At 39.5% G+C, this 15,004-nt stretch overlaps 1 protein-coding gene across 3 annotated transcripts in view; it reads right to left on the bottom strand.

Annotated features, from left to right (window-relative positions):
* Nucleotides 1-1,121: 1,121 nt before the first annotated feature.
* The window catches only part of agmo (alkylglycerol monooxygenase), a 70,105-nt gene continuing 56,222 nt past the window's right edge, over nucleotides 1,122-15,004 (bottom strand). For all 3 annotated transcript variants that reach the window (XM_078252171.1, XM_078252170.1, XM_078252168.1), the window contains one exon: nucleotides 1,122-2,792. In XM_078252171.1, coding sequence (XP_078108297.1) covers nucleotides 2,712-2,792 — 81 coding nt within the window. In that variant the 3' untranslated portion in view covers nucleotides 1,122-2,711. The remainder of the gene's footprint in view (nucleotides 2,793-15,004) is intronic.

The following is a 15,004-nucleotide window of genomic DNA, read 5'->3' as shown; positions in this document are numbered from 1 at the left end:
TCAGTTCCACGTAGGAAAGGTGCACTCAAACAGATATTGTTGGAACTCCTGCCTGCTTTTCCAAACTGGGGCGCGCCGACCGCCATCTACCGTGGTTAATACACTGACTATGCATAAGTACCTCATACAACCACAGCTCAAAAGGTCTAAACTATCCCTTTAAGTGGCCCACGATGGTCTAATGATGTAACTGCATAGGTGTCTTGATCTATGAGCTTGCATGTTTTCAACACACAGGATCCTATTTTGTGGATGTGATATTTTTGTACTTACTTACACTATTTTTAAAAAAAAATGGTAAACACATACAAAATCTGTCAGGTGAACACATTTGATAAGGTGTCTGGTATTTCTGAAGCCACCATGAGCGTGCTGCACATATGTACAGTAGAGTGATGCCATCTGTTGACCTATTAATAAGTCACATCATGAATATTCATATATATTCTGCATAATTGTTTTCATAATGATTGCTACATGTCACACTGATATACATATTTTTACATTTGCATGTCACAATATAAAATTTAGCAAAGAAGTAAAAACATTTAAGCAGCTTTTCCATATTTCCACAAAATCATCTTATTTATATTTTTACTGTCACATCACCTCGCAGTTTTTTTCAATGTATTTAGGTGCATTTTGTAAGAAGCTGCGATGCTTTGTGTGGAGAGCGATCTCACACTCAATACTTTATAATAAAATATACATAAATTACATAGAATTGTATTTGTTGCTTTATACATACCACTTAAATCTTACCCTGCCATAAATCTGAAATTGTAATCAGTTAATTTGTCAGAACAGATTTTCTTACAGTTGTTTCCTTTGTTTTTGCTCAACCTCAGTACTTCAACATGCGTCCTAATGTCTCTCAAGTACGCTGATGTGTGAGTTTTATTTAACACAGGTGCCGCTTGTAAACAAGATGTTGATTTTAAAAGACTTTTTGGCAGTTGATAATAGCACCATCTGCTGTAGATTGAAGATCTGGAGGAAGAATCCATACGAACAATCTGCCGTTTCGACAGTAAAGACAACATTCAGGGTTTAATTCTGTCTTTATTTTCTGTCCGGCCTGTGTGCATTTTTAGAGAAATCATAAATGGAGACATTTAGAACAAAATTACAAATATTTTATTGCAAGAATGTACGATACAGGGTTGTGCAAGTCAAAAGTAAAATTGAAAGGCATCCGTATAAGCACCATTTGTTTTATAACAGGTATGTTTTTCATATAAATGCAAAGAAAAGAATAATTTACACAGTGGTTTAAGTGATAAACATTTTTAATTCATTAGGACTTTAATTAGCACTGCATCAGCTCTGTTATAGTATCGCATTGCCAGACCTTCCTCCACAGCGCTGTGTAGGAGGGTCTGGCTAGTCCACACAGCATTCCAGAATAGGAGAAAAACGTGCTCTGGTTTATTGGCATTTCTTTAAACCAATCACAATTGTCTTGGGCGGTGCTAAGCGCCGGAGAGAGCAATGGTGCCTCTGCAAAATAGCCTCTGGAATTAACTTGTTTTGGTGGAACATGTGCACGTTCAGAGGTTGTTTTATTCGTGCAACAGAAAACTCAGATTGGACAGATAGTCTAGCTAGCTGTCTGCATTTACCCTGCAGAGATCTGAAGAGCAGTTAACCATAGTCCTCATGAATCGACCGGAGTTTAAAACGCCAACACAAAGAAAGAGGAAGGTAACGGACATCCGGCCGAAAAGGACATCAGGCTAAATTTCCAGCGGCAACGGAACAATCCCGGAAGTGGAAGGTCGTGGATATAGACTCGCTCTGTTATAACAGCGAAGGCAAAAACACATTAAGAAAGAGTAAAATGGATCACTTGATGGAGCACCTGTTAAGCACCTTGCCATGTCCTTTGGCTGATTTACATGATTAAGCTTCGGCCATAAACAGACTTGCATTTCATTTAATTTATTATACAGGAAAGGTTATAAAAGTACAGTTTAAAACGGGCCTGACTCAGTTTGGTTTCCAGCAGGTTCCTGTTCTGCAGAAACATAGAACATAAAACACAGTTGCGGCACATGAAGACAAAAACACATGTACAGGACATTAGCATGGGCTAGACAGATACAGACAACTAAAAACAACAATACAGAGCAACAGTGCAAACAAGACTTGGACAATACATGCACAATCAATGAGTGCAAGTATAACAGTTGAGAAGGAAGAGTTTGTATGCCTTTTTGAAATACAGTATGTGATGGATGGTAGTGTTCTGATGTGATGGGGAATGTATGAAAAAGGGATTTTTGACCATAGTTGTTTGTGTATGGGGGGGGGGACTGGAATGAATGCCTGTGAAACTGACCTAGTGAGGCGTACTGGTCTCATGTTGTGTGTCGGGAGAAGTGCAGCAAGTGTTGGTGAAGTGCTATTTTGAATCTGAAAATAAAATGTAATAGCGTGGCTGTTTATATAATTCTGGTAAGTCAGAGCATTTGAGCGTGTGAGTGCAATGCAATGGTGAGACCACTTTGGAAGATTTATACATAAACAGTAAAAAAGTGAATCAAGCAGAAGCTAAAACAACGGCTTTGTCTTCAATAGAAAACAGCAGACGTTGATGGATGCCACACACAGATGCGTTTGTACACAATGTTTTAGGTGATTCAAATGTGTTACTATGGAATTATGTCAACAATTATGACTGTATGTGATGATTCTTTCTGTGTCTCGACTCAGTCGGCCTTCCTCTTGATGCTGAGCAGCTGAGAGAAGCCCTGCAGAGCCCAGTACAGCAGAGAGAGGGAGACAAAGGCCTGCACAACACCGAGAGAGAGAGAGAGAGAGAGAGAGAGAGAGAGAGAGAGAAGGGGTTAGGATCAGATACAGTATGTCCTTCATAATGATGGATGCGACAACATGTAGAGACTCAGAATAAAAGATATACAAGCTGAGGTGTTAGTGTAGTCACAGTAAGTGACAATAGCAGCTCTGTTCTCTGGGCGAGGCTGAAAATCTGATAAGAAGATGTTGAAAGTGTTAACGAGCAGACAGCTCGAGTACTATGAGTATGTAATAAAATGCTCTGTCAATATATTGAATAACCAATGTTTTGAGAATATATTTAGATTCAAATGCAATACCATTTAATCTGCCAATTAACCGATTAATCATTCTGTCTATAAAATATCAGAAAATAGTAAAAAGCCCATTACAATTTCTCAGAGCACAAGTTAACATATTGAAATTGCTTATTTTGTCCAGGGTAATAGCCCAAACTCAAAGATTTTCACTTTATGATCATATAAACCAGCAAATATTCATATTTGAGAAGCTTGAACCAGTGAAATTTGGGCATTTTTGCTTAAGAAAATAGCAATCAATTATGAAAAATGTTGATTACCTCTCTGACTAATCAACTAATTGTTTCAATTCTAAATATCTTTAAGTTGGACCATTTTTAACATAGATAAGTGACGTATTATACCTACAGAACAGTAGCTTTTTAAACATGAACTTTTTTTTTTCTTGCATTTGTGGAACCATTTGATTATATAGATTGTTTCCCAAAATAAGTATTTGATTAAAGGCCTGATTTATCCCAGAGAGAAGGCTCACCCTGACTTTAGGAGCTTCCTGACATTTCCTAAAATAAAATGAAATGTTTCCTTCACTTAGATTTATTACATTAGATATTCACTTTAATTTGAAAACCTCTAGATCTGATCTCTGTCATGTTCATATTGTATGATATGAATATTTTGGCACTATTGATCAGATACTCGTCCTCCTCAGTATCAGCTGCTTTTAATGTTGGGTCGACTACAGAAGAATGCACTTACTTAGTACGCTGCAAAATGTTACACTGAGCAAAAGTGAGATGGATTATCATAATCTTTAAAAAGAAAGGTGAAATGAATCCCTAATTGAAAGAAAACAGTGAGCGCCTTCAGTCTCAGGGTGATATAGATAGTGGGCTCAGGGGTTAATCAGCAGATCTTCTCCCATGATGCTCTCACGACGGGGTCAAAAGGGTCACTGTCATCGGGGGAGAGAGGGGGGAAAAGGGGGGGGGGGTGCTCTCGCCTCCACCCCTCCCTGTGTTCTGGCCCATAAACTGCATCCTACATTGCAGCCCAAGCCAAAAACAGACCGCTGTCCATCACAGGCAAAACAGCCTGATGGGAAAAAAAGCAACGTTTCCTCCTGGACATGGCAGCTGTTTTCCTCTGAGAGAGACACAAAGAGAGAGAGAGAGAGAGAGAGAGAGAGAGAGAGAGAGAGAGAGAGAGACACAAAGAGAGAGAGAGAGAGAGAGAGAGAGAGAGAGAGAGAGAGCATAGAACTTGCTCTGTATTTCTACCTCACACTACTTGACAACCGCCTCCCCAAAGAGACAAAGAAAACAACTTATCAAGGGTGTTTTTTAGTGGCCCTGATCCTTAAAGTACCTACATTTCTTTTTACTGTTGCCAGACATTGAATAGTATCCAGAGTATTCAGATCAGTAGTGGAATGTAACAAAGTACATTTACTCAAGTACTGCACATAAGTGACATTTTGTGGAACTTGTACTTTACTTGAGTGTTTCCATTTGATACTTTATACTGTACTTCTACTTCACTTTCATTTCAGAGAAAAATATTGCACCATTTACAACACTACTTCTGTGACAGCTTACTTAACAGATTGAGATTTTACATAAAAGAAATATGCGTTTACAGAATGTGTATTCTCTTCCAAACTACCCAACAGCATATAAAGCAGTTAAAACGAGCTCCACTACGCCAGCCGAGCTACAACATTAAAATGCTGCTTACACAATCGTTGATGATAATCCAATATTATAACAATGACATCCTCTTGTATCAAGGGTACTTTTAATACTTTAAATACACTTTACTGGTCAGTTTAATACACTTTAAATGCAGGACTTCTACTTGAAATTGAGAACGTTTCTGTGGTATTGATTACTTAACGAAAGGATCTGAATACTTTTTTCCACCATAGAAAAGATACAAAATAACAATGAACTCCGGTGTCCTTAATACTTTTAAAGAGGAGATTAACTGCTGATCCCATAACCATCCAGTAGTAATTACGTACAGTATTATTACTATATTTATTATTGTAAGTTTTTCCATCCCTCCTGACTCTCATTACTTTTAAATACAGTCAGAATGTTGAGGTACTTTAGTCTCTGTATTCCTTGCTTCTTTTCCACTACATTTTATAAGAAAATATTATACTTTCTATTCTACTATGTTTATCTGACAGCTATAGTTAATAGTTACTTTCCACATATATAAAAATATGATGAGCTTATGAAATATTAAGCAATGTAATAGAATAAACTACACAAATAGTTAGAATTACCTCAACCACAACATTGCAACAACCTAAACATTTTTTTACACATTGTTAATAATTCAATTATATTTCCATTTTTTTGTAATTTGACTTTGATAGATTAACTTTATTTTGCAAATGATACTGTACATACTTTTTATTAGCAGGACCTTTTGTCAATTTAATATTTTTACAGTCTGGTATTGCTACTTAAAGTTAAAGTAAAGCATCTGAATACTTCCTCCAATGCCAGAGAAAACACACACACACACACACACACACAGATAGTAATGTAATAAGGAAATTAAGCATCTTTTCTTAAACAAAACTACACTGGCGAAAGATTAGGACACAAAAGCAACAACAGAGCAACTTTTTTCAATATTCATCATGAATGTGACTTTCACTATCTCATAGTTCATAAAAAAGAGCATTTCAATTGAGATCCATTTTACAACTCCATGTGTTAATATACCTGACAAAGGTTGTTTAGACCAGGGGTCCTCAACTGGTCTCACCCTGTGACCCACATTTTCCCATGGTCTTTAAGTCACGACCCACTTTTATAGAATTCAAACCAAGCAAATTCATTTTTCAAAAAATATCTTTCGAAAACACGTGTACAACATCTTTAAAAAAACAAAACAAAGTGCAAAGTGCATTTCAGAGCACACTGATAAGAAACTGAGGAGGAACGTGACAACTGCATGGACAAAAGTGACTAAAATAAATGAAATATCAAAACTGCACAAAATAAATAAGACCACAAAATTAGACATTCATTTTATCCTCAATGTACAAAAATCCACATTTGAAATACTCCGGGTCATATTTGCGCTTCGCCATCTTGCCTCTGAACATCAACACAAACTTAAAGTGAACGTTGATCAAATGATGGTTACCATGGCTACGGCTCTAGACTGCAGCACATATCTGACGCATGTCCGTCAAAATGTTTATTCAAAATAAAATAAAAGTCCAAAATCAGATGCGTATTAAATATATATATTATATATATATATATATTTTTTTTTTTATTGACCAGTTGTCCGCGACCCACCCAGAAAGGGTCCACGTCCCACTTTTGGGTGCCGACCCACCAGTTGAGAATCTGGCTTAGACTGAAACCAGCAGAAAGTGAGGCGAAATTTCAATTCAATTTTATTCAATGTTTTTACAGTCTGGTAACATTAACCTTTCCAGCAGGTTTACTAGGGTTTGTGGGTAGTATAGTTTTTTAACAAGAAAATCAGGACTAAGACCCAAAGTAAACATCCCACTGACATTTGGCTTCTACTGGAACTTACTGGATAAAGTCGTTTCACAACCTGCTGCTCCTGGTAAATCCACTCAATGCAATTTAAACATGATGGCTAGAAGTCTTAATTCATTGGAGGAAAACCAGATGGAAGATTACTAGTCTATCTTGGAGATGGATTGGGATCGAGAGGCTTGGCAGGAACCTCGCCAATCACAATTCACTCAAACAGACCAAAACATGACAGAAGTTTCTATCAAAGCCGCATGTTGAGGTAAAAGAAGGGCACCTATTTTTCTCTGTTCCCATCTCTCCTCATTCAGTCCCACTGCACTGCATTTTAATGGACTCTGTAGGAAATCCATGTGGGACAGATTACATAGTGGAAGGAAGCGGGTTTGATCGTCTACAAATAAGCACTACGGCCAGACAGCAGCGGCTCCCAAAGTAGAGATCTCAGCAAATCGACTCACACTCACTTTGTTTTGGGTAGTAGGTACTTTGTTAAGAGTAGTAATACAAAAAGCCACGGACATGTGGCTTTTGTAGATTTTCTCTGACTCTTTGTTGAGCTTTATTCATTCAGGGGAGACAGCTCTTACACTTCTTCTAAATAACTTTAACATGGTAGCATGTGCGATTCAAATTAAGCTCAAAGTTTACTAAGGTCATTAAGATTTATGATAACACTATTTGCCACACAAAAACATCAATATAGTCTAATACTAACGTTCTTAATATTCTCACTTTCTACAATACCTGCGGATGGCAACTATTGTGTGGTTACGGTTAGGGGAAGGTCTTAGTTATGGCAAGTAAAAGATGTTTAGGACTCTACACTGGGTCGAAGTTAGGGAGTGATTGTGATTACGGGTAATAGGAAGGCAAATGTTAATTGCAGGTTTGTCAGGGGACGCACACTTTGGTTTCCCTTAAATGAAAGTACTTCACAGCCGTCCACACCCAGACCTCCACTTTCTGCCTCACTCCATAAACGGCACACTACTTTCTGCATGTTGGCATTGGATGGAAATCGTGAGGTTTCAGAATCGTCCAATATGGACATCATTCTTCAGGATACTGTAGACTGTAGGCTGTGCTTTTCGCAACATTTAGGCCAAACTTCTATGTTTTTTCATCCCACTAATGGTAAAGATCCACGTAAGACTGGATGTATCAAATTAATTCCATTAAGTGTAAGTGTAACATTTCTACATCGTAAAAAACTGAATAAAGCTGGCTATATTAGGTGACTGGAGACACAACAGTCCCGTTAACCTTAGACGAGAATAGATGCATTGTTTGCACACAGTTTACAGAACTGTTGTGACTGCGATGGTGAGCTAGCTCTGGCTATCTGCCATCTACGAGAGGGACAGACTCTCGCTTTGTAGTTGTTGATGGGGTATCATATCTTATACAAGACATAAAGCCGCTAGCTAGCTCTCTGACGATGTCAGGCTGATGTCAAGAAACCCAAACAGCAGAAGCAGATGAATTAGTGTGCGGACGTTTTTGTATCTGCTGAAACTGATTATTCAAGTGGATGCCTGTGCTCTACTCAGTTGAAGCATCTGGTACTAACAGTCCATTTTTCAAACATGTGAAACGATGACAGCCCTGCTCAACTGTCTTGTACAAAAAAACCTAAAACCTGATGTTTCAATCATGTTTTAATCTTGCTGCATTATGCAGAAAGAAAAACGATTAAAAAAGTGAATCACTCCAAAGCTTGAGAAAACTTGGGTTTTATTATATTGCCATATTGCCGTGCTCTAGATCTAAGAACAGCAAAGATGTTTCCACTTTACCAAAATGAACATTCAGATTAGACATTTAAAAGGCATTTCGAGCCTAATATACTGTAATATTCAGATATCCTTAATCCCAAATTAAATATGGTTGAATTGCCAATACAATAAATACTAGTTTATCTAAACAAAAATGTGTGTCCTCTTTTTAATGCAGAGTTTTAGGGTCCCAAGGTGGTGTCAACACCATTCTAAATCTTTTGCCTGACGAGTAAAATTCAGGCAAAAACCCCTAGAGTACTTTACGTAAGCGCTGAAAGGCAAGTGAAACTGTGCTAAAGGCACCTTCCATTATGTTTTACAATAGACATTTGTTGTTAACTAAGAAGGCAAAACCTTTTGTTTATGCTGCATTTGGCAGAACTTTCACTTTCATGCACTAAGAGATACAGTATCTCGTACATAGGAGTAGGCCTGCACGATTCAGGGAAAAATATGAATCACGATTTTTTAGCTTAGAATTGATATCACGATTCTCTGCCACGATTTTTTTCTCACGAAGTGGAACGTTTATTGCACACATGAACCATGACAAAACAAAACAAATTGGCAGTACCAAACATAGAGTTTTTTTGGCACCTATAGCAGATTGCGCATAACCACAAGCCTGTAAACACAGAGGCTTCAATGAATGAAGAAAATAAAGTACATACTGGCCATTTAAGTACAGTAGGCTACCAAAATATAGTGACATATAACACATTAAACTAAATATGGCCCTGATACAGGCTCTATCTGAACTCCTTGAACATGTCTTTACATAATTAAAACATGTTAATGTCAATGTCAAATGCTTTCAATAAATTAATTGAAGGAGAAAAAAAAACAAAAAACGAAGGCATTTAAAAGTTAAATCGTGAACAGGGGTGAATCCAGATCGCGATTTTATAACGATTTATCGTGCAGGCCTACATAGGAGAGGCCAACAATGCCTGAAAACACTTTTTTAACCTTGGCTTTCAGGGAATCCACAGTAATTTAAAACATGTTCAAATATAAAAATATTAAATAACGGCCATCTGCATCTCCAACATAAAAATATATGTAATGACCTTTAGAACATAACAGGTCAACTCTACACTGAACTGAGTCATTGTGTGTGCTGTTGATGGATAAAAAGCATCAAGCAGAAACATTCAACACCCAGAGTGCATTGTGGTCCCCCTGGCGACTTCTACAGTATCTTCCAGCCTTCAGTGGGTTAACATGGCAGAGCCTCGCTGCTCTGAAGCTGCAGCTGCACTCGTGATTGAAATGAAAACAAGGCAGAATGGCTGCTGTCAGACGTGTGATATATGACCTGTAATAGGATGTTTCCAGAGCTCCCTCTCCATATGGCTGCCTACAGTCCACCAGACCTGGACTGAACTGTGATGGAAAATAACTTTTTGTTTTAACCTGGCTGCAGAGCCACAGTGGGTTGAGTTCACTGCATCAGGACTAAATTGGTGAAAATAAACCATACAAAATATCTGTTATGCTGTTTGATCCAAAGATACAACGTGGAGCTACTTTAAGTGAGACAGTGACAGAATATTAAACTGCTCACTTACTGTATCTGTACACCAGCACTGTGACAACCCTCTACTGTAAAAGATAAAGGAAACTAGTTTTTTGTACAGTAGTTACCAACAAGTTTGGGGGAAAAAAATCAGTTTAACTTATTTACTCCTTTAAAAAAAAAAAGTTAGCCTCATTTAAATAAATAAAGAAGTACAGGTAAAAGGATACAAGAACACACACACACACACACACACACACACACACACACTCAGCCACAGATAGTTGACACTGTAATGTGCATTAAGCGCACACAGGTGCACCAGCACACACATCATACACACTCACAACACTTGACACACAATCCTACACAAGTACACTTGCACACATGCACAGGAACATATGTATGTTAATACCACACACACACACACACACACACAAAGAGGACTTCCTGTCTGTTCATTATGAGCAGATATTCAGTCTCTGTGCGCGGGTTGTTTGAGCAGACTCAGGAAGGATACGCTGAGCAGGTTAATGTCCCACCAGAGAGTCAGCGTAGTGCCAGCTCTGTAGCACAGCCATGTGAAATATCGACGTCTCACACACACACACACACACACACACACAAAACACATGTGAAACAGCAGTTGCTGCACGGTGAAAGTGTAGCAAAACACAAAGCGGTCTGATGATACGCCAATTTAGAATGATAGTTGTTTAGAGGTTTTCCTTTTGACATCTGGTGTTTGTTCTCTTTTAGCATGTGTCTGCTGGAAGGTCAACAACGACTCTTTCAGACCATTATGCCTCACTGAAAACACAAGACAAATCCCTAACAGTAACCATTTACTTCACTTCAGACCCCAGCAGACGCCCAATTCCCTGGGTGGCCATGGTGGACCGATTGGTGAAGAGCGCACTAATTGGCAGAAACATGGAAGGCAGAGGAGTGGGCACATGTCCAGGAACGGGGGGGATGAAAGAAAAACACAAAATAGGGTGTAGTGGGCAGGAGGATGCAATTGCTTTTGCAATATCAAGCCCCTGTTTGTATTTACATGGAGCAAAGAGAAGATGGGTGAATAAGTTCAATGGAATTCCTTAGAGAAGAAGTACAGAGGAATGAGTCTTAGAAGGCCTGTAAGAGGTGCATCTTTACCCTGACTCCTATCATCCACCTACTGATGATTATATATAACCACCTCTGTTTTGCACACCTACTGTGGAGTCTGGAGCCAACTGTTCTGACAAGTCCAGAGAGGCAGTAATCAACGAGTAATGCAGCACAGGTGGTATGGCTGTAATCAGCTCAGCAATGAGAAAGAAAATTGCCATATTTGCCAGCTTGTTCCAAGGTGTTAGCACAACAACAAACATGCTAAATGTACCAATTTACGTTTATTTGACCACGACAATAAAATGCAAAGTGTGAAACGGGATCAGATGAACCCATTAATGAACAAAATGTTGCTCCAAAGATAATAATTCAACCCACTGGCTGGTTGACAAGTGCAGGGCTGAGGAGGGCGGCCATAAGGCAGCAATCAGATTCTGTGCAGAGATAAAAAATGAGCAATCTTGGTGCTTATAAAAGAAAAGGATGTCTGTTCTGTGAGGCAGGTCAGGAAAGAAGAGGCTTGAGGTGGTTTTGTGAGGGACAATAAGGTCTTGAGCATTCAGGTAGAATATATGGTTTACAGGATATGACCCACAAGAGCAAAGTAGAGAGGACATGAGGCAGTGTGAGTAAGTTTCCTCAGGAGTCCATATTATTGTTATATATTGTGCCCAGGAGCCCAAGACCTCTGAGAGGGAACGAAATATGTATAAAAGAGAGGTTCCTATGACAGATCACTGAGCTTTCAGATGCCTGTGCACCTAAACTCAAAGCCTCTTGAGCAGTCAGGTAGAGCATCTTAAGGACTCAGCATGGTCACCGCGCTAACCCACGTGCCATCTCCTTTGTGGCTGTGTGTTCCTGTCTGTAACAGTTATTCTGTACTTGTCCATGCAGGAGTGCAATTTCTCTCTGACACTTTAGTGGGAGCTTTAGACAAATTAACAGTGAGCACACTTAAAGAACAGCTTCACAGGTTCTTTGTTAAAACTTTTGCAGGGGATGCGTGTCGCCGTTGTGCAGCATGTGTGTTGTTTTCTTGCCACCTGCCTCCTTGTTCATCTGATTGCTGATGTGTTTCTGGGCTGGGGTTAAAGCAGGTGATTGGGTCAAGGGCATTATGGACCAACAAAGCAATCTAGGTTGTAGACTGTGAAGTTTCAAATGTTGAGCCAGCCAAAAATACGTAATTGTAGAGTTTTGAGCGTACTCAAGCAAGTTTGCAGTGACCACCGCGAAAACCATGCACTACAATGGGCCTTAAAATTTACTTTGAGGATATGTTTAAAAGGAGCAGTGTGTAGGATTTAGAGGGATCGATTGGCAGAAATGGAATATAATATTCATTTTAATGTTTTCATTAGTGTATAATCACCTGAAACTATGAATAGCTGTGTCTTAGCTAGCTTAGAATGAGCCCTCCATATCTACATAGGGAGCGGGTCCTCTTCCACATAGTGCGCCATGTTTCTACAGTAGCCCAGAACAGAAAAACACTGGCTCTAGAGAGGACCTTTCATGTTTTGAGTACTTTCTCCCACATGCTTGGAAAGGAAGGGGTAAGCGGAGAAATATTCAGTTGGTTGCAATCTGCAACCGCACCGCTAGGATGCCACTAAATCCTACACTCTGCTCCTTTGAAAGGCAGAGAAGGCCAAACAAAACTGGAGCTCAACATTAAGCTCCACCAAGAAAATAATGTCTGTGTCCGGGAGCAGCTGAAGGTCTCTGAAAGGCTACAAATGCACCGATCGATACACTGGATCAGTATCAGACACTAAGCTTAGTTAGGGTTGGATGATGTGATTGATCCAGTTTAAAGGAACACACCGACTTATTGGGACTTTGTCTTATTCACCGTATCCCCCAGAGTTAGATAAGTCCATACATACCCTTCTCATCTCTGTGTGTGTTGTAACTCTGTCAGAGGCACCCACCACTAGCCTCGCTTAGCACAAATCCTGGAGGTAACCGGCTCCAACTAGCCTAATGCTCCCAATAAGTGACAAAATAACGCCAACATTTTCCTATTTACATGTTGTGATTTGTATAGTCACAGCGTGTATACTGTGTACTATATTCTCAGAAGGCGAAGCACTGCTACTTCTGCTACTTGGGCTGAGTGATTTGCTCGCAGCACCTGAGAAGCGCCGTGGTGAACAAGATAAAGTCCCAATAAGTCGGCGTGTTCCTTTAAACTGGAAGCCACTGGCCCAACCATCGGGAGCAACTGGGTTCAGTGTCTTGCTCAAGGATACCCCGACATGTGGAGAGGAGGTGGACGACCACCAGGCTTGGGGCTCGGACAGAAAAACTCCTTATTGGCCCTACGATTAGGTATTGGAACAGGATCATAAGTCCTCCCAAGAAATATGTGATTTGGACCTTCTCATTAGGACTTGTCAATCGATTCTTTATCAATGTAAAAAAAAAAAAAACCTGTAATGTAATAGTGGCCATATCCAATTTTGTAACCATAGATCTGCAGTCTGTCCAAACCCCCTACTGTTCACAAATCCTGGCAGTTAGAGACATTTTCCAGCTCACTTCAGGCGAGATACTGTAGCTCGAAATATTGTGAAAAAGGGCCACGAGGAATTTCATTTAACTACAATATCAGACGTGTGATTGTTAGCCAGTAAGCCAATGAGCGTGGCGGAGGGAGAGATTAATAAACTGAGTGGAGAGTGATGAAAGCTTGCACTGCAATAAAGATAGCTAAATGAATACGGTGAGCCTTCATTCAGAACTACTCCGATAGATTTTACTGTTACAATCTTTGACTTATTTATATATGAACTTTATGAAAGTCTTTTATCAATCGTTATGTTTTGGATTTTGAAAATTGGCGTTACAGTTCTGTGAAATGAATGTAATGTGCATTTCAGACGAGGGAGAAATAATAGTGTAAGAAAAAAACACCATCGTCAGGTTCAATCAGGTTCACATGTTGGCTCTGAGGCTGCATCATAAACTGGATGACTGTTGTGTTTCACCCATGAATTAAAGCACAAATAGGAAGACAAATTCAAAAGAAAGTCAACGTTGGCCACATAGACTCAGCCCACAAAAGCCAAACTAAACACTGCTAGAGAACCCCCAGAGGGCCAATTGCTGTTAGATTTCCATAGCTTTACCTGGCAAGTGGTTTGACAACATTAACCAAGCAGTTACTCTTTGACGGGCACGATCCCCTGCACATAGAGTGATAATATTTCACACTGTGTACAGTCGACCACCCCGCTGTTTACTCCAACGGAACAGTCCTACCCAGCATTTCTCTTTCAAATCCCTCCATTTTCTCCCTGGGAGGAGATTTCCTTTCCTTTCCATTCCTGCGAGCTCTCAGATGATGTCATGCTCACAGAGTTTCCATTGCTCCAAACAATCCTGTTAACCTCAGCGCGGCTTCTTGCTACCACACATTCCTGCTTCAAATAAAAGGCAGCTGAACTCTCGCACCTGAGATTTGGCGGCTGGAAACGACACTCAGATAATGCAGACCTCTCACCCTTTGCTGTCTTATCTACCGGCTCATGGCTGCAATAGCGGGAAACTGGGTGGATTTGCAATGTTTGCAGACAAATCAGGTTATGTGTTCAAGATAAAGCCACTTTGTGCCTTTGTATGTGAACTTCATAATATTGTTCTGCCCTCTTCTTTTGGGCATGCAGCATTTATCTTTCCATTGAACCTCTGACAGAAAAGGGCTCTTTTCAGATTGAAAAACACTATCAGCACAGGGATGAAAAGATGGAAAATCCAGTGGGGTGTGAAAACAAATGTTTTTTTTATTTATATTTTGGATTCGAGTGGATTACGCAGATTTAGATTTGCTTCTTAAGTGTCAAACTTGCATGAGCCAATGTACCACTTCTTGAACTCATTTATTACAAGGACACATTCCAGTCATATTGTAAACTAAAAGCAAAGTAGACAATGTACTCAGGCTTTTTATTATTCTGTATATATATATAGTTCTTATAACTATAA

The sequence above is a fragment of the Sander vitreus genome, chromosome 6, assembly GCF_031162955.1.
Source record: "Sander vitreus isolate 19-12246 chromosome 6, sanVit1, whole genome shotgun sequence".
NCBI classification, from domain to species: domain Eukaryota; kingdom Metazoa; phylum Chordata; class Actinopteri; order Perciformes; family Percidae; genus Sander; species Sander vitreus.
Note: the sequence above shows the minus strand (reverse complement) of the source record. Positions and strands in the feature narration are given on the sequence as shown.